This window comes from Miscanthus floridulus, chromosome 1 (assembly GCF_019320115.1).
Source record: "Miscanthus floridulus cultivar M001 chromosome 1, ASM1932011v1, whole genome shotgun sequence".
NCBI lineage: Eukaryota > Viridiplantae > Streptophyta > Magnoliopsida > Poales > Poaceae > Miscanthus > Miscanthus floridulus.
Window position 1 is genome coordinate 13,361,657 of NC_089580.1, and position 24,503 is coordinate 13,386,159.

General features: G+C 46.5%; 2 protein-coding genes and 1 pseudogene across 2 annotated transcripts; 2 read left to right on the plus strand and 1 right to left on the minus strand.

Moving 5' to 3' along the window:
* The first annotated feature begins 939 nt into the window (after positions 1 to 939).
* Positions 940 to 19,918, plus strand: LOC136452218 (subtilisin-like protease SBT1.7; annotated as a pseudogene).
* A 221-nt stretch (positions 19,919 to 20,139) lies between these two features.
* On the plus strand, positions 20,140 to 21,225 carry LOC136473366 (putative cyclin-dependent kinase F-2). Its single transcript, XM_066471020.1, has one exon. It carries the CDS (start codon positions 20,140 to 20,142, stop codon positions 21,223 to 21,225), a length of 1,086 nt encoding a protein of 361 aa, XP_066327117.1.
* A 1,722-nt stretch (positions 21,226 to 22,947) lies between these two features.
* Positions 22,948 to 24,182, minus strand: LOC136473377 (deoxyuridine 5'-triphosphate nucleotidohydrolase-like). The gene is made up of 3 exons (XM_066471024.1): positions 23,808 to 24,182; positions 23,622 to 23,713; positions 22,948 to 23,506 (listed from the first exon to the last, which is right to left on the minus strand). Exons 1-3 carry the CDS (start codon positions 24,155 to 24,157, stop codon positions 23,262 to 23,264), a joined length of 687 nt encoding a protein of 228 aa, XP_066327121.1. The 5' UTR covers positions 24,158 to 24,182; the 3' UTR covers positions 22,948 to 23,261.
* Between the last annotated feature and the right edge of the window lie 321 nt (positions 24,183 to 24,503).

A 24,503-nucleotide genomic window follows, 5' to 3' on the forward strand; every position in this document is an offset into this window, starting at 1 on the left:
TCTGAAATTGCAAATAAATATAAGGATTATGATAACGAGAAGGAGTTCAAATCTTTATTCAAAAAGACTAATCGCCACAGGCGAACAAGATCAAGAAAAGGGCCCTGGTTCACAGCAAGCGGCCTTGGCGGCACAGTTACAGCAAAACAATGTCTGTTTCACAAGGAAATCTAGAACTAAACAAAACACAAACTCTAAAGAGAGCGACGACTGCTAATTATACAGCCCTAGACGTCACCCCCTGGATGTGCCCCCTAATGGGCTCTAAGACGATACACGGCCCAACAGACCAAAAGACGGTGTCGCAGCACCCTGGTAGATTCTGGACGCTGACTTGTTTCGACGATTCCCATTGATCTTGAAGGGCTTTTGATGTGAGACCACTTGTATTGGATTCCTTATCTAATTAGCTTTCCATCCATATGTGGATCGTCGAAAACAGAGCCCGAACGCGCCCGTGTGACCAGTTTTATGATAGACTGGTCCTAGAACCCGAGATGGGCTCGAACTTGATTTGGGCCTCCACCTTAGTGACTCGAACCGGATGAGCTTTGGGCCTCCTTCTCGGTTAGGACACCCTCATTAATCTCCTCGTCCCCTATCTCTAGAGCTCCAACGAACCCAAGCGCCCATAGCGAGGCTGTGGTCGGCGGCGGGGGCGACGAGGAGGAGAAGGGTGGGGTGCTCGACGACGATGGACGGGGTGTCGGGAGGAGGGAGAAGATGTGAAGGAGAAAGAATAGAGCTATGAGCTTTTGCATGACCAGATCAACGGTTCAGAAACCGGGTGTTTTGGGGCCTCAAAACACCTATAGATTCTTTTTTCGGAGGGAATATTATTTGAGGACTGCGCCGGTGCTGTGCCGTGCTATAAAGAGAACCAGACATCCCTAGTTCCATGCGCATTTTGGCCTGAGTCGAGCCTCTGCCACATCAATAATGGCGGCATCCATGATATTCAGTCCCCTACATTGCTTGACCTTTTGGCTTCTGCTTGCGCTGCTCGCTCGCTCAGTAGCCATCTCGCTGTCGAGCAGTACGAGCAGAGGCGGCCATCATGAGCACAATCCTCAGCATTCCAGCGCCTACATCATTTACGCCGACCACGTCGCCAAGCCGTCCAACTTCACCACCCTCGAGCACTGGTACACCTCCATGGTGGGCTCCCTCTCCCCAGCCACCAACTCCACCCGCTTCTTGTACGTGTACGACACCGTGATGCACGGCTTCACCGCTGAGCTCACCATCGATGAGGCCCGGCGCGTGTCGAACACTCCGAGTGTGACCGGCGTGTTCAAGGACAAGGCGGTGCATCTGCACACTACCAGGTCCCCGGCCTTCCTCGGCCTCGACAAGGACTCTTGCATCTGGCCAGACACGGACTTCAGCAATGACATCATCATTGGCTTTGTCGACAGCGGCATCTGGCCAAAAACCACCAGCTTCAACGACATCGGGCTCACCCCCGTCCGGCGTAGCTGGAAGGGCTGGTGCGCCGATGGCGAGCGGTTCAACGCTAGCATGTTGTAGCACCCGGTTTTAAAGACAAAACCAGATACACACTATATGTGATCTTGTTGCTTCTCTTAATTCGTTCTAGTGAATCTTATCATCCATATGTTAAGCTTCCAAAAGATCTTGCTTAGCTTGAATCAGAAGTTTGAATTCCATGGTTCATTTTTATGCATTTTGGAATGTTTTACTTTTCAAAAGGAAGACTTTAAATCAAAACCGAACAAATTTTCTTTTTCAACTCCTTTTGAAATAGCTTTCAAAATATGTTTTATGTTTAGAACTCAAGAAAATATTTCAACCATATTTTGAAACTCTTTTGAATAAATGTTTTTAAGGTTTTGAAATAAACCCAACCATTTTCAAATCATTGAAAACTCAGGTAAACATACTAAGCTTTGTTTTCCAAACTCTTTTGAAACCTCAACTTTATAATCAAATCTCAGATAAAGAGTAGACAAATCAACTCAGGTTCTTTTGAAATCTGTTTCAAACAAGGGATTTTCAAGATTTTAGAAAACAAATGAAACATTCGAACTTCATTTTCAAATCATTTTGAATGAACTCTTTTGGGATTTCTAAAATCAAACCAAATCAATTTCAAAACTACTTTAGAAATAAAGAGAGTAAGTTTTCAATTCCCATTTTCTTTTGAAGTCAAACAAAAGATTTAATCCACATTTTCAAATTCTTTTTGAAATAAGCCTTTTGGGAGATCAAATCAAATCAAATAATTTTTAACCCTTTCAAACTATTTTGGAAGACTTCTTTTAGAAATACACTTTTGAAATCAATTCAAACCTTTTCTTTTCAAATTTTGTTTTGAAATCAAACTTAATTCTAATTCAAAGCCAAAAGTGCTCCGTTTCCAAATGCAAATTGTTGCAAACTTTTGAACCAAATTTTTCAAATTTTTGTAAAATATCTTGAAAGTATTTTGAACACCTTTCAAATAAAATTTGAAATAAGACAACTCAAATTGTTTTTTTAATCGGTCTTTTCCAAACAGCCTATTTTAAAAACACTTTAGAGTCATTTTCAAAGTGTTTTAGAATAAAATGGTTCAAAAGTGTTTTTAGAATAACACTTTGAAGAGTATCCTAATACATTTTACTCTTTCTGAAATTTAGTTCAAAGCAAAGTGGGTTTTCAAATCTGATTTCACTTTCAACTTTTTGAAGTTTTAGGAATAAGATACTTTCAAACTTTTTATGAATATCTGTCTTTAAACTAAAACCTTGAGTGAAGCAGTTCAAATCAAATTGTTTTCTTTTGAATGAGCAAAAGAGTCTTTCAAAATTCAAATCAAAACTTTTAAAATGTCTCAAATATAGTCTTTAGCAACTCTTTTTGAATCTTTTAAACTTTAATACTCTTTTCAAATCAAATCTCTTTCTTTGGCGAAACACTTTAAGTTTCGAATACCAACTCTTGAAAATGAGAAAACAAACTTATACCCTTTTTGAACTTAGTTCAAATCAACTTTTGAAGAAGCTTTTCAAAGTTCTTAAATCAAAAGGTTGTTAATTCATTTTCCAACATCTTTTAAAGATTTTATTTCAAGGAAAGGGCTTTAAATAGAAATCAAAACCAATCCAATTGTTTTCAAGAGTTAATCTTAGTCTTGAGCATTCTTGCAACTGTCTATATCCTACGTACGTGAAGATCAAACTCCCAACCATAGCTAGCTCAAAGATCAATCTTGACATAGATCCAAACTCCTTGTGGTTCACCAACTCGCAACACTCTTAGCTTGGCTACCCCCTCCCTTAAGACGAGATGGGATAGGGGCACCAACATCCAGCATGTAACTTTCTCAAGGTGTATTATCATCCTCTGACATCCTAGAGAGCTTGTGGACATAGATAAGAATAAGAAAAATTGATCTTTCCCGTAGATAGAAAATAGCAGCGCAGAAAAACATCAATATCTCGAGTTCCGTTTATCCAATAAAGTTGCATCTTAAACTGTTGGAAATCTTATAAAATTCCCCACAACTTTCTTTTAGATCACTTCTTCAGATTCTACATTTAAGTTGGTCGAAATCTTTGCTCAACAGAAACTATTCCAGATTCTAGACAGCGCAGATGTATCGCCTTATGATTTTTATATCTCCCAAACTAGAAATGCTATCAAGGTGACTCTTTCGGGAAAAGAAAGATCTTGAAGTTTACTTTCACCCAGAATTTTCTTAGAATTTTTAGTTGCCCAGAGGTTGGAGGCATAGGCCATAGAAGTCAGATTGCTCCGGAAGACCGAAAGCAGGAAACAAGAGAAAGAGAACCCAAACTATTTATTTCCTTATCCCTTATACCTTAAACCTTCAATATAAATGAAATTGTGAGCATAACCCACAAATTCACTGCACTCATTACAAAGATCCAACTCAACCATAACATAAGGACAAACCATCCAACACAAAATACAAGCTCGTTGCTAATCGTTCCTTCTAGCTACTTGGTAGGCATTCTTAAGGGAAAACTTCTTAACATGGCTTTGGAATTTTGAATAGAGGTGAGACTAGAAAGTTTGCAAGAGATCAAGAACAACAACTCAAGGAGATAAGAAAGTATAGCTCAAAGGAAGCTATCAAGGAGGGGAGACAATAGGACAAGGATTGGAAATATTCAATTCAATGAGTCAAGGAGGCGGAGAAATAGTTTTATAGTAAAATAGGTTTTTAGAAATGACCAGTGCTAACTAGGCCTGCGTCCTACAGTCAGCATTGCTTTGATACCACTTTATAGCACCCAGTTTTAAAGAAAAAACCAGATACACACTATATATGAGCCCAGGAAGTCAAATCTCACATATAGCCACAAATCAGGGTAATATCAAGAGACAATACTTATTACATAACGTATTAGTAAAAAGAAAATAACCTCAGAGTAAAGACAGCGGAAAGTTGACTCCGATCTTCTGGCAAAGACTCCGAATCCACAGGGACGACTGACTGGTTGACCGCAAGCCTAACTCCTCCAAACCAGCAATCTGGTACCCATCCAGGATTTTTATCCAAAGTATAGAAAAATAAAGCAAGCGTAAGTACATGTCGTACTTAACAATTATATCATAGGGTTCATGAGGCTCAAAAGGATGACACTGGTTTACTGCGATTAGCTTTAATAGGTCATCTTTTTAAGCAATTCAGTGACAAAGAATTTATCATTCCCATAAACACATGATCAGGTAATCATGAATAATGTATAACATAAACAATTGATCATTAGTATAATTATCCAGTAGTGATAATCTCTATTCCATAAGGGTCCAAGGCCGCTCGTGTCCATGAGCACGGCTGTTATAACAGTTTTACACTCTGTAGAGGTTATACACATTCACTATGAGTCGTGATTTATCCTTTCGCCCGGGGTGATCAGCCCCTTAACCCACTACCAAGGAAGGTCGGCAGGGTTCACTATAAAGCCTTTCAAAGGATTTCGTCTAACAAGTTAGGGCCGCTAGACATATGTGGCCCCTCTCTAGGAGTGGCACGCGTGGGCATCGCAGCACAGTACACACTTCCCAGCAGCAAAGAAAACATACCCTGCGCCTTAAAGGTAACCACTAACAAGCTAGAAAAGATCATCATACTGAGCTAAAGCCAGAGCCATATAGCCCTCACAGCTGTACTGTAAGTCTCGGATGATCGCTTACAGATAAGTCCTTAGGGAGAGGAATCTGAAGCATATAAACACTCCAGCCCCCTGTTTCCATGTTACTAAAAAGTCATGTTTTAATGTTTATTGCATATACCATTAGTCAAGTTACAAGATCATGGTTTTGATTAAGCACTAGCAAAAACTACCCAATGTAATATCCCAAAGGTTTCAAGGTGCAAAATATCAAATATCTAGGATATCCTTAATGGTAACAAGGGAGACACATGCAATATGAATTTAGTGATTAAATGTGAATAGGTAACAAGGATGGTCCCATGCTATACTTGCCTTAACTTGCTTTTCCCCCAAAGCAATACGCTCAAAAGCCTTTAGTATTCAACTTTCAATCTTCTGCTTCCAATTCTCAGCTTCTAGTCTTCAGAGAATAGCTTCTTAATCACCACGTAAACATCACCGATTGACTGAACCAAATATCACCGCACAAACATCCATACATGGCATACAAACAAGAATATATGAGAACAGTACACCAACCAATAAAATAAGCAAAACGGCGTATCGCTACGAACACACAAACGCAAAAGACACGCTATATGTGATTCAACGAAAAAGCGACTATCGAAGGATTTTCGGTGCAACGGAAAATAAAACCTATCCATTTAACTTATTTTAACTGTAGAAACACATGTGAATATTTTCATTAATCAACTTGATTCATTGCTTAAGAAAGAGCATAGTATAAAACCTATATTGACTTTATATTCCAAAAACGATGCAAGTGATAGTATTAATACAATTAACTTTTTAACTGCCAAAACATATTTGAGTAACATGAGAACCACTAACGCCACTGCATAGAACACGTCGATAATAAAACTATCGTTAAGAAGAAAGAACTACCGAACAGTTTTATATATATTATAAAAGAAACATTTACGAGCTTGATTCATGTTAACTAAGAAAAACTATGTGAGTAGTATCCACTCAGGTTACTCAGAACGTATTCAATTTGAAAAGTTGAGTTAACAAAAGCCATACGAAAGCATCATGTGTTGAAGTTAAACTAAGCATGCTATAAATTAAAAATGTATTAATGTCGATATTAATCATAATGATAGTGATTTATGAAGGACTGATGTATTCACCTAAGTTGCTTTTAATTTTAAACCCAGTTGCATAACCATTAAACAAATTAACATTTAACTTATAAATTTTTGAGATATGAGACATGTTAAACGTCACCGCTAACACGTAGCATTAGTCAAATTATATTTTAATTTAGAAACTGAGTTAGAGTAATCATGTTTTATTTATAAATGTTGCCAGGTAGATTAAGCAAGTTAAACTTAAACTTGCAACAGTAAAATGCATGTGAGAGCATCTATATAAGTTTATCATATATACAACGGGTTTAAACTAACCAAACTTATAATTGAAAAGAATATTAATATCAACAATTAATCATATTAATATTATACACGAATTGCCGAGATATGAAACATATATTACTTAATTATAAAACTGTTTGCACGCATACTTAATCATTTTAATATTTAATTATAAAAGTGTAATAAGGTAACATGGAACACATCGTCATGAACACGTATCACCCATTGCGATGAAACTCGCGCAATCGAATCGAAATCAAAAATCTAAATCAGCTTTCATTAAACAAAAATTAATTAATTATAGACTCAATTAATATTTTAATAAAATAAATTCATAAACATGTGACATATAAACTAATAACTCTACTGCATAGATCTCGACGACACGAAACTAACGCAACTGGAACGAACTGAAACGGAATTAAAACGATTAAACGGCGAAATTAACACTAGGATGACAAAATCGTAAATAGTTCATCTTCTACCTCTGTGTTCTTGCAGTACGTACGTACAGAGCAATGTCCGGTCATGGCCATGAAGGCTTGCTGCTGCTCGCGGAATGGGCCGACATGGGGTAGGGGACTCGGCCGTGGGGCCTGCTGGCCGACCAACGGCGGCGCAGCGCCGGGACAGGGGCGGCGCAGGGCGCTCCTGCACGGGCCTGAAGGTCGACGGCGACCTGCTATAGAGCAGCGCAGAGGGTGTGAGGGTGGGTCCGGGAGGGCAGCGCTGTGGGCCAGGTGGTGGCGTGTGCTGGTGGAGGCCGAAGAGGAGGATGCGGGGACTGGCACGGCATGCCCTGAGTTGGTCGAACACGAAGCAAGAAGACCCGTCCATGGTGAAGTTCGCCGAAAAACATCAACGGAAAAGGAAAAACGAAGGGGAAACGATCAAACGGTGATGGATTCGACAAAACAAATATACTATGGTGTAGAGAATGACGAGATCTACCTTGTGGCGGTGGTGGTTGACGCCGGAACGCGACAGTTTGGCCGGAAAAGCTCGCCGAAGAGTTCGTCGAAAACCTAGCTGTGCCAAACTTCGGCGTCCGATCTGCGGGGCTACGAGTGACGGCTCGAAAAATGGGCTGTACTTCTAGAATCCTCGCGTCGAGGGCTATGCCGGCATATATATATATACGCAGGGTTTGTCGATTTTGGAAAGTCGAGATATTTTAGCAATTATTGATTTTCGGAATTAAAATAATTACAGAAAATCGGGAATTACTATTTAGGCTCTGAAAATATCTCTGAGCTCCGAAAAATTCCATAAAAATTTCTAAAGATAGATGGAAGGATAAGGAACACAACCAAAGTGGTTTTAGCTCCCGAAAAGACTTTCGGATTGATCGAGAAAAAAAAAGACAAGGCTCTAAGAAATAGGAATTTAATCTCGAAAAAGGTCAGAAAGTTTCCCGGAAAGAGAGGCATCGTTCTACGTGTCTTAAAACCTTTTCCAAGCCTTTGGATTTTGAAAACAAAGCATCTTATCTAACTTTTGTTTTTGCAAGTTTTCAATTTCTTTTTAAACCACTACTTGAAAATAATATTTTGAAGATTGAGATTTGAATTTATTTTCCAAACCACTCATCACAAAAGTACCAATACAACTGCATGTATGCGCAAACATGTTGCTACCCTTATGTTGGATTTAATTTAAAGAAAGTTTTCTTTTACCTATGTTTTTATGAGCACAAAACAATTAACAGAAATCGTTTAACTCTTTTTAGAAAGTAGCTAATTTTAGGGTGTTACACATGTGCAACAACAAGCTAGTGGGCGCCAGGACCTTCACCGCCGGTGCCGGCACGCACACGGAATGGTTGCCGGGAAGAAACGAGGCCCATGATTTCTAGTCCCCAAGGGACAAGGACGGGCACGGCACACTAGTGGCATCGACGGCCGCCGGCTCAGAGGTCCCGGCGCCTAGCTCTTCGAGTTTGCGAGCGGGACAGCAAGGGGTGTGGCTCCCAAGGCTAGGGTGGCCATGTACAAGGTGTGCGGGCCGATGGGCTTCTGCAGCATGTTGGGCATCGCCGCGGTGGTCGACGCCGCCGTCAAAGATGGCATCGACATCCTGTCCTTGTCCCTTGGGAGCCAGGACCACGACTTCTACAAGGAACCCATGTCCATCACCTTGTTTGGGGCCATGCGGGCGGGCGTCTGTCGGTGGGGACCCATGGGATACCCTGCAAGGAAGGGAGAAGATCTAGTCTAACTAGGATTCTTCCTCTGTAATCTTAGTAGTAGCATTATTCTGTAATCCTACTAGGAACTCTCATTATAAACCGACTAGGATTCTAACCTCCTAACTACATAAAGGAGGGCAGGGTTCCTAGGGACGGAGATTTTGACAACACAACACTTGACAATCAACCCAACGCAAAGGCTAACGCTGACTGGACGTAGGGCTATTACTCGATCAAAGATTGAGGGTCCAAACTAGGATAAATCGACTATCTCTTGCATTAACCGTCGAGTTCCGCATACGCTAAAGCCCAAACATACTGCCCTAGGAACCCCCGTGGTAGGCTATTGGTGGTCAAACGTCGACAGCTGGCATGCCAGGTAGGGGATTTCGACGAATTTGCACCCAAGAGCTCGACGGACCTCGTCAACATGATCTTCTCGACGGGATCAACCTTCATCTTCGGTTCATGGATCTGCGAGGTAGGCGATGATGGCAAGCTCTAAGGCCGTCTCCTCAAAGATTTGGATCATCATCAAGACCTTTCCATTTTGGCGACAATGATAGATCAACTTGCTAGAAGATTCGCACAGCTCGCGATGTCCGATCCAACTCAGATTTCATGGCTTCACGCATCCAATTCAAACTCAGGCTCCGCTTTCGAGATGGAGTCCTATCTGAGTTCTTTCGAAAAACCGAGTTCTTTTTCAATAAGGCTCTGGAACGCGATATCGACCTATCAAGAATACAGCTCGGAGCAGACTTAGAGCACTCTAAAGAAGACGGTTCCTTTTCTGTTCGGTCTTGGCAACATGGCAATGTCTTATCGGGCATAGCTCGAAAGATCTCTTAATCCAGTGCTTAGAATACCACTGATAGGAGCTCAGAAAGGTCTCATACTAACCGTAACATCTCAAGACTGCATCATCCACTAGCCAGGTTCTGTTCCTGAGGATAGCAATACCCGGCTAGTTGACACAACAATGACAACAGCTCTACCCTACCAAGAAGGAGACTCGATCTGCGACCCTAAAGCCTCTACTAAAGTTATCAACAACTCTGACAGTACGGAAACCAACGCTGATGGTAGAACAACTCACGCTCAAGAAGTATTCATGATTCACCGTCCTCGATCACCATTGGTCCCCCCTGAAGCGCCCAATGTCAGGTCTTCAGATGAATCCGAATCCAACATATCACCATTTACCCAGGGGCACGATGGTGAGACTAAGAGTCAGAGGCAAGCCAGAGAGAGAAAGAACGAATTAAAACAAGGACGTCAACACCGTGCTAAGCAGCGCAAGGAAGCTTGGATCAAATATGAGTCAGACCTAGCCGAGTACAATAGAAGAAAATCAGAGCGAGAGGTCGAAGAAGGATGAGCAGCGAATACACCCTACGATAAGATCCGAGAAGCACTAGAGGAACTCAGGGCGATTTCACATCCTAGTGAAAAACAAGAACAGCTCCAGGACTTCTTTCGATCAACAGTCCTAAGGACGCATGATGGAAGGGCCCGCTCAAGACTACCTGATAAGTCAACATCTCATGAACAGGAAGATCAAAATCAAAGGAAGTCCGCTTTCGAGAGACTTGGACCAAGTGGAAGTCACAATAGAGAAAGTAGAAGAAATCATAGTCAAAACGATCAAGTCGAACAACAAAAAAAGGCCAGAAGCAAAGCACCTACTCGAACAGCCACACAAAACTACTCTCACCGAGACAACAGTTGGCAAGAAGGGGGCGCTGAATCAGAATACACAAAAGCCAGAACGCACGATAGATTCCCCTATTTTGCAAACATACTTACTTCAATATGACTGCCTCACAAGTTCAAGCCATCCAGCCACTCCAAGTATGATGGCAAGACCGAACCAAGGCAGTGGCTTAGGATTTACTCATAATTGATTGAATTGGCCAGAGGAGACGATGACATCAAGACCTTGTTCTTTCCCATGGCCCTAGAAACCATGCCCCTTCAGTGGTTTGACAAATTGAATCCAGGATCAATCAGAAATTGGGAGGACTTGCAAAGAGCTTTTTATAAAAATTTCATGAGTATCATTATACACCCAATCACCCACGCAGAGTTAAAAGGACTCAAGCAGAAAGGAGGTGAAAGTCGTAGAAATTACTATCAACGGTTTGGTGAACTATGAGCTCAAGTACATGACATCACCCAACGAGAAGTAATCAAAGCTTTCTCTCACGGAATCATGGCTAGGTGGCAATTTCAAGACTTCTGCAAAGAAAACCCAAGAAACAATAAAGAATTCAGACAAACAGTGGAAAAGATGACTACCGCAGAGGAAAAGACATGAGAAAGATTCCTGGATAGAAACAACCGAGACAACCCGGTCCCTATAAAAAGAACTCAGGAATCTCACAAACAACAGGGACATCAGGAGAATAAAGAATGACAACTCAGAAGACAAGATTCTTTCCATTATAAATGGTTTCAAAAAATAGAAGATTACACATCTTACAAGACCCAACGAACTTGGTACTACGACAAGCAAGGTAGCAAAGAGGAACCCGGACATAGCTAGGCTTTGGAACGACTACGTGTTCCAAATTGCTACTCGGTAGAACAAACCACCCTCGGCTACACTGCTTTCTTCAAAGGACAGACGCAGTGCATCCAAGGCGGAAATCAGTAGCGCGGCGGGACAACATGGAGCAGAGAAGGCCAACAGGCATCTGTCTACCCAAGACCGATGTGATGCTGGATATGGTGTTGATCTGCACCGGACAGTCTCAGGGCAGGCGACGAGGATCAACCTAGAACTGCCAGATGAATGGTCACATCCCACATCACAAGACTCCCTCCAACTACTGCCACGTACTTCCAAGAATAATGCTGCTGCGGGATTAGCCTACCTCTAATCCCTATCACAAGACTCCCTCCAGCTACGACAAGATACACAAGAACTATAAAATATGCCCGGGGGCTGCTCTACTTCACAAACTACCATATTCATGACTACAGAGACTTCAGACCATGCAACAAAAATGCTCAATGAATCAAAACAGCATAGAAAGAGGATATTTATAGGCCAAAGAAGTGGTGCACATGGACCAGGAGCACCAGCGGAACAAACCTAACAAGGGACACAGTGAGAAGACATAATTCAATGAAAGAGGAGTCAGGCGTAAAGCAGTAGTACTCGAGAACAAGCATATTCGGAAGAATATACCAATACTGTATAACTTATGAACAAACAGCATTTACTATCAACCACCACCATACAACTACATCTAACAATAGCAGACTACCAGAGAACATGCCAAGAACCTATATCCAAGTTCTTTTTGATAAAAGAACCCAGCAAGAGGCTCAGGGGCTACACTCAGAGAGTGTACTTTTTCATTCAAAAAAGCGCACATCACTTAGAAGACTTCCTCAAGACAACAGTTTTTTCAAACGACATAAGATTCAAGACCCTCCAACTTTTTATTCTAAATAGCAAGAGGTTCGGGGGCTACACTCAGTGAGTGCACTTTTTCCTTAAAAAAACGCACATCACCCAAAAGACTTCTTCAAGACAGACCACTTCAAGGCCACATGACAAAAAGAACCCGGACATAGCTATATCCGAGCTCTTTTTGATAGAATCCGGGTATATGCTCAGGAGCCCTTCGACAAAGAATCAGGAAGATTTCAAGAAAAGACCCTCTAGCTCCTTGTGCCAAACAACAAGAGGCTCAGGGGCTACACCCAAATGAGAGTACTTTTTTCTTCAAAAAGGTACACACCACGCGAAGATCTCACGAAGCACTACACGGTTTCGCTCAAGAAAGCACTTGGACAACACTTGTTCCTGCTTGACAAGACTTGAAGGAACAAGACGAGGCTTCCAGAACTCAACCATGAAGTGCTCAGGGACTTGTCGATGCGGGACCCATGGGATACCCCGCAAGGAAGGGAGAAGATCAAGTCTAACTAGGATTCTTCCCCTATAATCTTAGTAGTAGCATTATTCTATAATCCTACTAGGAACTCTCATTATAAACCGACTAGGATTCGGACCTCCTAACTATATAAAAGAGGGCAGGGTTCCTAGGGACGGAGACTTTGACAACACAACACTTAACAATCAATCCAACGCAAAGGCTAACACCGACTGGACGTAGAGCTATTACTCGATCAAAGATCGAGGGTCCAAACTAGGATAAATCGACTGTCTCTTGCATTAACCGTTGAGTTCCGCATACACTGAAGCCCGAACATACTGCCCTGAGAACCCCCATGGTAGGCTATCGGTGGTCAAACATCGACAACGCCTTCGTTGCCTGCTCGGCTGGCAATTCTGGCCTAGAAGCATCCTCGCTGAGCAACGTGGTGCCATGGATCACGACGGTCGATGCCACCACCATGGACCAGGTGTTCCCTGTTGCATGTTTCGTATTGTAATCATGTCAAACAATTGTATCAGCATGTAGTTGCATTAGCTAGTTTGTTTTAGTTCAAACATGTTTATGTAACAGCGTAGAATCATGGGCATGACGGAGATTGCACACGTTGTGCGTCGAGACCGCGTCCTAAGGCCAGCTCCCGCCATGGTGTTCATGCCATGCATGTCACGCGAGCATCCAAGAAAGTGGTGCTCCGCGCAGCTGTGCGTCATGGCGGGGAATGCAGATCGAAGGCCATGTAAAGGAACTAGCAATGCATCGAAAAGATTGCCCCTAGGCAGTTAAAAAGAAAAGACTCTTGTTGTGTGTGTGTGTGTTCATCACGCTCCCATCCCTGGGCATCACCACGAGCACCGGTGAGATCCTAGGTTCGGCGAGCCACTGGTTCTAACACGGTGGCATCAGAGCCCGGTTGATGTTCTATGGTGGCTCGGTGAGCCCACTGCGTGAACTGGCGAAGAAGAAGCGGGTGATTCCTCGGCGTACAACGACGGAGAAGAAGATGGGCGACAATGGCGTGTCAGGAAGTGGCAACCATGGCGTGCATGAGAGCTCACTGGTCTGGCCGATGCTAGACCAGGTGAACTATGTGGAGTGGGCGATGCTCGTCTAGTGCAACCTGGAGGCGTTGGAGATCTGGCATGTAATTGATCCGGGCACCAACGTCAAGAGATCACAAGATTGTCAAGCCATGAGCATGCTCCTGCGCTCGGTGCCGAAGGAGATGTGGTAGATGCTCGGCAACCACAAGACGGTGAAGGAGGTGTGGGAGGCGGTGCAAACCATGCGCCTTGGCGCAGATCAGGTGAAGGAGGTGAACGCCCAAAAGCTGCTCTAGGAGTTCGAGAACATTGCCTTCAGAGATGGTGAGACCGTCGATCAATTTGGCATGCGCATCACCAACCTTGTTGCCAACCTCCGCACGCTGGGTGAAACGGTGGAGGACACTCACGTCGTCAAGAAGTTCTTGCGCGTGGTGCCTTCACGTTTCACGCTGGTGGTCGTGTCGATCGAAATGTTCTGCGACATGAAAACCATGAAGGTGGAGGAGCTGGTGGGGCGCCTGCATGCGGCGGAGGACTGGCTCGACGTCAAGGTCGAGCACATCATCGACAAGACAGGGCGACTCCTATTGGCCAAGGAGGAGTGGATGGAGAAGCACAAACATCGATTCCATGCGGGGCCAAAAGAAGGCGGCGGCGGCGGGTCTAGTGTCGGCTAGTCCAAGGGCAAGGCAGCAGCGCGCTCAGATGGCGGCGCCTCGGCTCTAGTCAAATTGACCTCTGAGGGCACGCCCAGGCGGAAGGGGCGCTGCTGTAACTGCAGGATATATGGCCATTGGGCACAAGACTACAAGCGCTCGAAGAAGGAGAAGAAAGAGCCGAAGAACACGGAGGCGAACATCGCCGTGGGCGACGGTGATCTGGCTCTCATGTTGGCAACATGCGACGTCACGTTGGCGGGTGGAGCGACACAGATCATGCACCTAGCGGACAACGTGGTGCCGGCGGATGTCCTAGATGGCTTGTGGGTGCTAGACACTAGTGCCAGCAACCACATGACTGGCACCAGGTCAGCCCTAACACAGCTGGACGAGGGAGTCCAGGGCATGGTATGTTTTGGCGATGGGTCTCATGTTGAGATCCACGGCATCGGCTCAGTGGTGATGAAAGCTCGTCATCAACAGCACAAGGTATTGACCCACGTTTACTATATTCCTAAACTGAAAAGTAACATAGTAAGTCTAGGTCAATTGGAAGAAAAAGGCTTCAAAGTCACTTTAGAGGATGGAAAAATGTGTGTGTTTGATCAAGAACGCTCTCTATTGATTGCTGCTCCAAGAACTGCTAATAGGTTGTACACTGTGAAATTTGGGTTAGTGTCACTTGTATGTCTACTAGCAAATTCAGATAACTTGGCTTGGCAATGTCATGCTAGATTTGGCCATTTGAATTTCAGAGCTTTGCATGATTTGAGTGGCAAGAACATGGTAGATGGTATGCCAATAGTCAAAAGAATTAAGCAAGTGTGTGATGGGTGTGTCTTAGGCAAACAACACAGAAAGCCTTTTCCATCAGTGTCAAGTTTTAAAGCAGAAAAAGTCTTGGAACTTGTTCATGCAGACTTATGTGGGCATATTACTCCTAAAACCTTGGGTGTGCATCCTATTTCCTACTGGTGGTAGATGATCATAGTAGGTATATGTGGATTGAAATGCTCAAAACAAAAGATCAGGCTTTGGATTGCTTCAGAAGAATCAAAGTCAGGGATGAACTAGAGTCTGGTGACAAGTTGAAGGCCATGAGAATAGATAGAGGAGGGGAATTCACCTCAAATCTGTTTTCAATCTTCTGCAATGAGAGTGGAATCAAGCACTACACCACTACTCCCTATTCCCCCTAGCAAAATGGAGTAGTTGAAAGAAGAAATCAGACAGTGATTGAGATGGCAAGGTGTATGCTGAAATCAATGAAGGTTCCACCTGAATTTTGGGGAGAAGCAGTCTGCACTACAATCTATGTGCTGAATAGATCACCTACAAAGGCACTAGATAATAGAGCCCCATTTGAAGCTTGCATGGCAAGAAACCTAGAGTCAGTCACATGAAAATCTTTGGATGTTTAGCTCATGTAAAGGTGGTTGGTCCTGGTCAGAACAAGCTCTCTGATAGATCAAGCAAAATGATCTTCATTGGGTATGAAACAGGAACAAAAGGCTACATATTCTTTAACCCTGCTACTGGCAAATTGGTTGTGAGCAGGGATGTCATTTTTGAAGAAAACAAGCCTTGGGATTGGACCAATGCACAGAGCAATACAGTTCAACAGCCAGCATATACTTTTGTTGTGCATTATAAGGAAACTGACTCAAATCCAACAATGGGAACTGACACTGAAAATGCAGTGTTTCCTAAACCAGATGCAGTTGGGCATGGACCAGCTGATCAAGGGGGTGTTGTGGGTCCAGAAGAAGTAGCACCGAATTCTCCAATCACTCCAAACTCCAGTGCATCACCAAACATTAGGTGGGCAACACCACCAGATTCAGTTTCAGCAAGTCAAGGTTCAGGACCAGTCAGATACAGAACACTGACAGACTTGTTTGACTCAACTGAAGAGGTGCAAGATTTTGAATATAGTGGAGTATGCATGTTAGCAGCTGATGAACCACTTAGTGTGGAGCAAGCTCTTGATGAACAGTGCTAGAAGAGAGCAATGCAAGCCGAAATGGAGTCCATCACTCAGAACAAAACTTGGGAATTCTCAGATTTGCTAAGAGATCACAAGGCCATAGGGCTTAAATGGGTGTTCAAAGTGAAGAGAGATCCAGCTGGCAATGTAGTAAAACACAAGGCTAGATTGGTAGCTAAGGGCTATGCACAAATCCAGGGGGTGGACTATGATGAAGTCTTTGCACCTGTTGCAAGGTTGGAGACAGTGAGAATGTTACTGGCTCTAGCAGCACAAGGAGAATGGGAAGTTCATCACATGGATGTTAAGTCTGCCTTCTTGAATGGTGATTTGCAGGAAGAAGTCTATGTGCACCAGCCACCTGGGTTCTCTGATCCAAAGTCACCTGGGAAAGTATTGAGACTCAAGAAAGCATTATATGGACTAAAACAGGCCCTAAGGGCATGGAATGCCAGACTTGATCAGGAGTTGTACAAGTTGGGTTTTGTCAGGAGCACTGAAGAACATGCAGTGTATAGGAGGGGATCTAGTAGTTCACTACTCCTAGTTGGGGTGTATGTGGATGATCTAATCATCTATGGGCCAGATAGCAGTGGTATTGCTACATTCAAACAGCAGATGAGTAAAAGTTTCAACATGAGTGACCTTGGCTTGCTTAGTTACTATTTGGGCATGGAAGTAAAGCAAGAGCCAGGACATATCACTATTTGCCAGAGTGCATATGCTCAAAAGATTGTTGAAATCTCAAGTATGAAAGGGTGCAACCCAGTTGACACACTAATGGAGCAGCATGTAAAGCTGTTGCCAGGCAAGCCTGAGTTAGTGGCCAATGCAACAAAATACAGAAGCATTGTTGGGAGCCTCAGATATCTGGTGAACTCTAGACCAGACCTAGCTTTTTCTGTGGGGATGGTCAGCAGGTTTATGGAGACACCTAACTCTGAACATTGGACTGCCATCAAGAGGATTATCAGATATGTTGCAGGGACAACTAAATTTGGCTGCAAATTTGTCAAGGGGAAGCATGCAGAGCTATTTGGGTACATTGACAGTGACCATGCAAGTGACATAGAGAAGAGAAAAAGCACAACTGGTGTAGCCTTCTTTATGGGAGAAAACTTGGTTACTTGGAGTTCACAGAAACAAAGGGTGGTATCATTATCATCATGTGAATCCGAGTACATTGCTGCAGCAACTGGTGCTTGTCAGGGAGTATGGCTAAGCAGGTTACTAGCTGATCTAACTGAAACTAAAGTGAAAAAGTTCAGACTTTACATTGATAGCAGATCTGCTCAAGAGCTTTGCAAGAATCCTATATACCATGAGAGAACCAAGCATATAGACACTCGTTATCACTACATCAGGGAGTGTGTAGCAAATGGTGTGGTTGATGTTGAGCATGTAAGCACTGATGAACAGCTGGCAGACATCTTGACAAAACCTCTGGGGAGAATTAGGTTCATTGAGATGAGGAAGCAACTGGGGATCATCAGAGTTTGACAAGATTAAGGGGGTGAAATGTTGCATGTTTCATATTGTAATCGTGTCAAACAATTGTATCAACGTGTAATTGCATTAGCTAGTTTGTTTCAGTTCAAACATATTTATGTAACAGCGTAGAATCGCGGGCATGACGGAGATTGCACACGTTGTGCACCCTGACCGCGTCCTAAGGCCAGCTCCCGCCGTGGCGTTCATGCCGTGCATGTCGCGCGGGCATCCAAGAAAGTGGTGCACCACGCAGCTGTGCGTCATGGCGGGGAATGCGGATCAAAGGCCATGTAAAGGAACTAGCGATGCATCAAAAAGATTGCCCCCAGGCAGTTAAAAAGAAAAGACTCTTGTTGTGTGTGTGTTCATCGCGCTCCCATCCCCGGGCATCGCCACGAGCGCCGGTGAGATCCTAACATTCCCGGCGAGCGTCACGCTCGGGAACGGCCAGGTTCTAACTGGACAGTCTCTCTACGCTGTTGCCCAGCGCCTGCACAGACAAGGACCTGGTGCCGGACAGGATTATGGGCAAGATCGTCATGTGCGCTGGCGATTTGGGTGTTGGAACTAGTGGTGACCACCGAGTTCATGATCTTGGAGCTAGCTTACAGCCGGCCCGGCTCGTTACCACGAGTCTGTGCTCCTACAGGTCCACCGGAGCTACAACATATAAGGTCTTTGGGCCTTACTCAACCCAAAAGAGTAGCCTTATAGGTGAGGGTTCTCCCGCCTTATATGCTGAGGGTTCTCCCGTCTTATATGCTGTGCTCCCCCACCATCGTTACACGATGTGGGACTAAACCCCAACAATCTCCCCATTAGTCACACATCGAGGTGTCCCCGCCATATGTGACGCTCGAGATTTTTTATCGGGTTTAGCTTTTTTTTACCATGGGCTCGATACCAATTTGTTGGAACCGGTGGTGACCACCAAGTTCACGATCTTGGAGCTGACTTACAGCCGGTCCGGCTCGTTACCACAAGTCTATGCTCCCACAGGTCAACATTAGGCGCTGATGCATCACTCGGCGTTGCGGTGCAGAAGGCCGGCGGCAGCGGGCTAGTCTCCGTCGCCATCCAGGATTGGTGTATGGACGGGCTCGTAGTCCAGGCGTTCACCCTTCCTGCTGTCAGCCTCGGCGCCCGCGAAGCCGACAAGCTGGCGGCGTACGTCCGCTCGGAGCCTTACCCGGTGGCATCGTTCCGCTTCACCTGCCGCACGGTCATCGGCGAGAACCCGGCGCCGATGGTGTCGTCCTTCTCGTCGCGGGGCCCCAACCACGTCACCCGCGAGATCCTCAAGCCGGACGTGATCGCGCCAGGCACCAACATCCTCGCCGTCGGGCCCGGCGAGTCGCCCCTGACGTACGCCGAGGAGGACCCGAGGCGCGCACGCTTCAACATCCAGTCGGGCACCTCCATGTCGTGCCCGCACGTCGCCGGCGCCGCGGCTCTGCTGAAGCACAGGCACCCCGGCTGGACACCGGCCATGATCCGGTCGGCGCTGATGACAACCGCGACAACGCTCGACAACCACGGCAGGCCCATCGCGGACAACGGCCGCAGAGGTGGCGCCAGCGATGGCGCGACGCCGTTGGCGACCGGAGCCGGCCTCGTCCGTCCGCAGCAGGCGCTCCACCCGGGCCTGGTCTACGACGTCGCGGAGCGGGACTACGTCGACTTCCTGTGCACGCTCAACTACACCGCGGCGCAGGTCTGGATGTTCATGCCGGGCTTCGCCGGCTGCACGAGGACGCTCCCCGGCGGCATAGGCGGCCTCAACTACCCGTCGTTCGTCGCGGACATGAGCAACGGCACCGACATCCGCGTGCTGTCGCGCACCGTGACCAAGGTTTCGGAGGGTCCCGAGACCTACGCCGTGAAGGTTGTGGCGCCGCGCCAGCTCGTGGAGGTGACGCCGGCTACGCTGGAGTTCGGCGGCGAGCCGTACGAAAAGAAGAGCTACACCGTCGTGTTCAGGAACAAGTACAGGACGCCGAGCGCACCTGGCGCGGCGGGGATGGCGCTGTTCGGCCAGATCGTGTGGGAGAACGACGTGCATACGGTGAGGAGCCCCGTTGTGTTCATGTGGAACAGACGTGATCAGTGACACGCAGTCGGACTCGGCGATGCTCTGAATTGCGGGAAACGCAGCTTGCTTGACACTCACGCGTTCGTGTTATAAGTATCGCCCTTTCTCGCGCAATACGCACATCCGTCACCGTCACCGACGTTACGTCGTGGACCTCCTCCTCGCCTCGCAGAATCCGACGTCCCCTGCCTAGGGCACGCATCGCAATCCGCCGTCGTCGTCGCCCTGCTTCACTCGTGATGGCTGCCTGCGTAGAGCCCGCCGCCGCCGTCCGCCACCCCACCGCCGCGGCAAAGACCGGCCTGAAGAGGAAGCGCATCGCCGTCGGGAGCACGGAGCCGTACGAGTTCGACGAGACCAGCCGCCTCGGCGCGGGTGCCTTCGGCGCCGTCTTCAAGGCCCACCACCGCTCCACGGGCCAGAGCGTCGCCATGAAGCGCCACAGCACGGCCGACGGCGGCCACGCTACGCTGCTACGCGAGGCGCGCTTCCTCGAGGACGCGTGCTGCGGCGGCGCCAACCCATTCGTCGTCGGCTTCCACGGCGTCGTCCGCGACCCGGTCACCTGGCAGATGTACCTCATCATGGAGTGCGTGACGAGCAGCCTCCACGACCTCCTCCGCCAACGCCCCCGCGGGAGCCCGCCGCTGCCCGAGGCTAACGTGCGCGCCGCCATGTGGCAGCTACTTTCGGGCGCCAAGAAGATGCACGACGCCCACATCATCCACCGCGACATCAAGCCCCAGAACATCCTCGTCGACGAGAGCCAGAGCATCGTGAAGATCTGCGACTTTGGGCTAGCGATATCCACGGACGAGCGGCCCCCGTATGAGCCGGCCGGCACGCTGTGGTACCAGGCGCCCGAGATGCTGCTGGAGAAGCCCGACTACGACGCCAAGGTTGACGTCTGGTCGCTTGGCTGCGTCATGGCGGAGCTCGTCAACAACGGCACACCTCTATTCCAAGGATCCCACGACGACGGACAGCTCTGCGCGATCTTCGATGTGCTCGGCGTTCCTGATGACAGCACGTGGCCGTGGTTCTCGTCGACGCCATTCGCCACCGAGGTGGTGCCGGAGCTGGACATGCAGCGGTACAACCTCCTGCGCGATCTGTTCCCCGAGACGAAGCTGTCCAGGGATGGATTCGAGGTCCTCAGTGGCCTGCTCACATGCAATCCCGACAAGAGGCTGACGGCAGCCGCCGCGCTCGAACACCCATGGTTCGCCAAGGTCGACGGTCTGGAGCTACCAAAGAAAGAGAAGATTGCGTCCACGTTGCCCAAGCCACACAAACGACAGAGGTTGCGTGCTGTGTGCGTGTGACTTAGATTTAATTCCCTTGATGCTGCTTGTATCATGTAAAATTAGTCTGTTGCTGATGTGAACAGATGGAGCTTAAACTCCTGTAATGTAATGTTGTGAGCACTGTGATGATGTAAAATTGTATTATTTCAATTGATGAATCATTTTTGGTTGTCCTTTTGAATGAATTTGATTGGTCTTGCTGTAAGCTTGTAACCATCCCATGGTGAGAGCGCTAAGGCACCTAGATGTCTCTAAATTTTGGTATGCCAGATCTCTGGTCTCTAGCAGGAGACAAATCGAGTAATAAAGTGAAAAATAAAAACATGGGAATTCAGGAAGAAGATGGAGAGGCTACTGATGAAGAGGAACAAGAATCACGAGAGTGATGCATGGATGAATATGGATCAAGGAAAGTTGCAACAAGAAGGAGCCAGCCAAAAAGAGCTGGGTCATCCAAGACCGTAGGAAGAACCAGAGACAAGAAATTTTCAGAGGAAAGTCAGGGGGGAGCCTGGACGAACTGAACTCAGTAGGTTGTGTTTCCTGATCAAGGTATGGGAGGGCTGGACCAATTTGATGCGGGACATTGGAACATGATCGTGTAGCTATACATCTATTTGAGGAGATTCTTGAGGGAAGGAGAGGTTGCCAACTAAAACCTTGGAAGAGATTTTGGTTTAAAGTTTATAATATTTTCCAAACTAATTTGCCTACTTATTTTTGTTGAAATAACTAATTTTAAAAGCTAAGCGCAAAGTTTGAATTTGAGTTAACTTTCAAATTCAAACCAAGCTGCGTGGTAAACCTTCTCTCTTTGAATTATTTTCCTAAAACTAATATGTGCATTCATCTAACCAATGCATGTGTGGAGTGGTAGGCTCTTGTTTAAGTTTGTTTTGGTTTTACTTGTTTTTGCTTGGAGTAAGCCTCTTTTGACAACCCTTTGTTTCTTAATGTGAAGCCCATTTTACCCTTGCTGTAACCATCACACGGTGAGTGCTGAGGCACCTAGATGTCTCTGAATTTTGGTAATGCCGGATCTCCTGGTCTCTAGCAGGAGACAAACTGAGTAATGAAGTGAAAAATCAAAACATGTGATTTCAGGAAGATGGAGAGGTTACTGATCAAGAGGAACAAGAATCACAAGGGAGTGATCCATGGATGAATCTTGATCAAGGAAAGTTGCGACAAGGAGCCAGAGACAAGAAATTTTGAGCTGAACAAACTGAACTCAGTCACGTTGTGTTTCCTGATCAAGACATGGGAGGCTGGACCAATTTGATGCTGTGATAGGAACCGGGATTGGAACAGGATGATGTGGCCATACGTCTAGTGATTTTTTATTTTATTTTTATAATTCTTTTCGTAATTTACAAAAAGACATTAGGAATCTGGTAAATTTCGAAAATATACCTAAGTCGTTTTCCGATGGACAAAGATTAAGTATCGTACTTGGCGAAAACAGAGTGAATAGAAAGGCCATTCATGTGATGTTGCAATCTGCCTCAGTATGCGTCACTTTGACTGGGGATATGGTCTGACCCCAAATTCCCAACTTGAACCGGCTATTTGTGATTTCGCTCGCCTCTGCAAGAGAGGAATTGCATGAATTATGGCATCGAGCCACCATACAAGGATACTGCAGCATAATAGCTGCTTCTATCAATCAGATCTCAGCACTTCTGGATACATATGGATGCATTCTGCAGTACTGCGGGCAGTTAAAACCGTGGAAACAGTCAACTTCCAGTTAATTCGTCTTTTCAGATTGGAAACGACAAGTGAATGCAATTCCACGGAACTCCAGAAACGATCAACACGATTGGTGCACAATAAAGATCACAGAATCAACTGAGTTCTCGATAATACCTGCATTCTGCTACCTACGCAACCTAAACTTCGACGACGTACTAATCTTACTAGTAGTCGCAGGATAGTGGGACTTGAACATCACTAGTTCTTACAGCCAACATAAGACACCAAGGTCGCATCACCATCACCATCCTAATCTAGATACTCAATCCTTCCGTGAGGGAAGGAACCGTTAAGGTTCTTCAGACGCCGGTGGATCCGAACCCTCCCTCGCCACGGACGGTGGCGTCGAGGTCCTCCACCTCCGCGACCTCGGGCGTCGCGATCACCTCGATGATCATCTGCGCGATCCTGTCGCCGGGCTTCACGGCGAAGTCGGCATCGGAGTGGTTGAATAGGATGACCCCGACGGGGCCGCGGTAGTCCGCGTCGATCACGCCGGCGCCCACGTCGATGGAGTGCTTCAGCGCCAGCCCGGACCTCGGCGCTGCAACGCGACCAGAACCAGCCAAGCATTTCGTCAAACACCCGCGGGGCGAACAACCCGAACAAGAAACGAGACACCGAAGGAAAAGGAGAGGGGCGGTGGTTATGTCGCTCACCGATGCGCGCGTAGGTTCCGTGGGGGATGGCGACGCTGAGGTCGGTCGGCACCAGCGCCTTGCCACGCGCCGGCACCAGAGTCTCCACGGCACTGACAAACAATAGACAAAGAAACAGACCGTCAACAGATCCGCGCGGCGCTGAGGATTTTTTGGGCATTTAAGGGGCGGAGATGAAGGGCGTACCTCGAGAGGTCGTAGCCGGCGGCGAGGGCGGAGCCGCGGGACGGCAGCACGGCCTTGTCGGAGAGCTTCTTCACCTTGAGCAGGGGGGAGATCTTGGAGATCTTCTGGGGAGGCTCCTGGACGGACTCAGTGGTGGCGGCGGGATGCTCCTGGACGGAGTCGGTGGCGGCAGCGGCGGCGCCGTTGGAAGCGGCCATGGCTAAGGTCGAGAGGCTTCTTGGGTGCAGGCGGCGGGAGAAGGGGAGAAATCTGGCAGGAGTTGGGGTTGAGTGGAGGAAGATGTTGCGGGGGCGGGGGCTAAATAGGCAGGCGGCGGCGCGGGAATAGATGGCGCCAAACTTTCCCGCCATGTTTGCCCTGCCCTGCTGCCTCGAAATTTTCCTCAGCCTTCGATGCGGTCTGCGGCCTGCCAGCCATTTTAAATGCAACCACCAGGTGCCTAGGAGTACAAACAAACTTTTTCTTCGTTGCCGCAAAATCCGCTTGCTTTTTTTCTCGGGGATTGAGTTTTATTTCTTCATTAAGTGAGAAGAAAGATTAAAAAAAAGGCCCGGTTACAACAACTGAACAACACCGCGAAGACGACTTTTTTTCTACCGAAATAAACGATCCTCACAAGTAACAAACAAGAATAAAGGACCAAGCGAAAGCGATGCCAAACATGCACGACGACATCGGCAGCAGGGAAGAGTGGCG

Excerpts from the sequence above, each read along its gene's own strand:
- LOC136473366 (XM_066471020.1), top strand. The coding sequence starts at position 20,140 with ATGGCTGCCTGCGTAGAGCCCGCCGCCGCCGTCCGCCACCCCACCGCC.
- LOC136473377 (XM_066471024.1), bottom strand. The coding sequence starts at position 24,157 with ATGGCGGGAAAGTTTGGCGCCATCTATTCCCGCGCCGCCGCCTGCCTA. Across the intron at positions 23,714-23,807 it reads GCCGGCTACGACCTCTCGAG|TGCCGTGGAGACTCTGGTGC; the intron begins GTACGCCCTTCA and ends ATTGTTTGTCAG. Across the intron at positions 23,507-23,621 it reads CGGAACCTACGCGCGCATCG|CGCCGAGGTCCGGGCTGGCG; the intron begins GTGAGCGACATA and ends GTCGCGTTGCAG.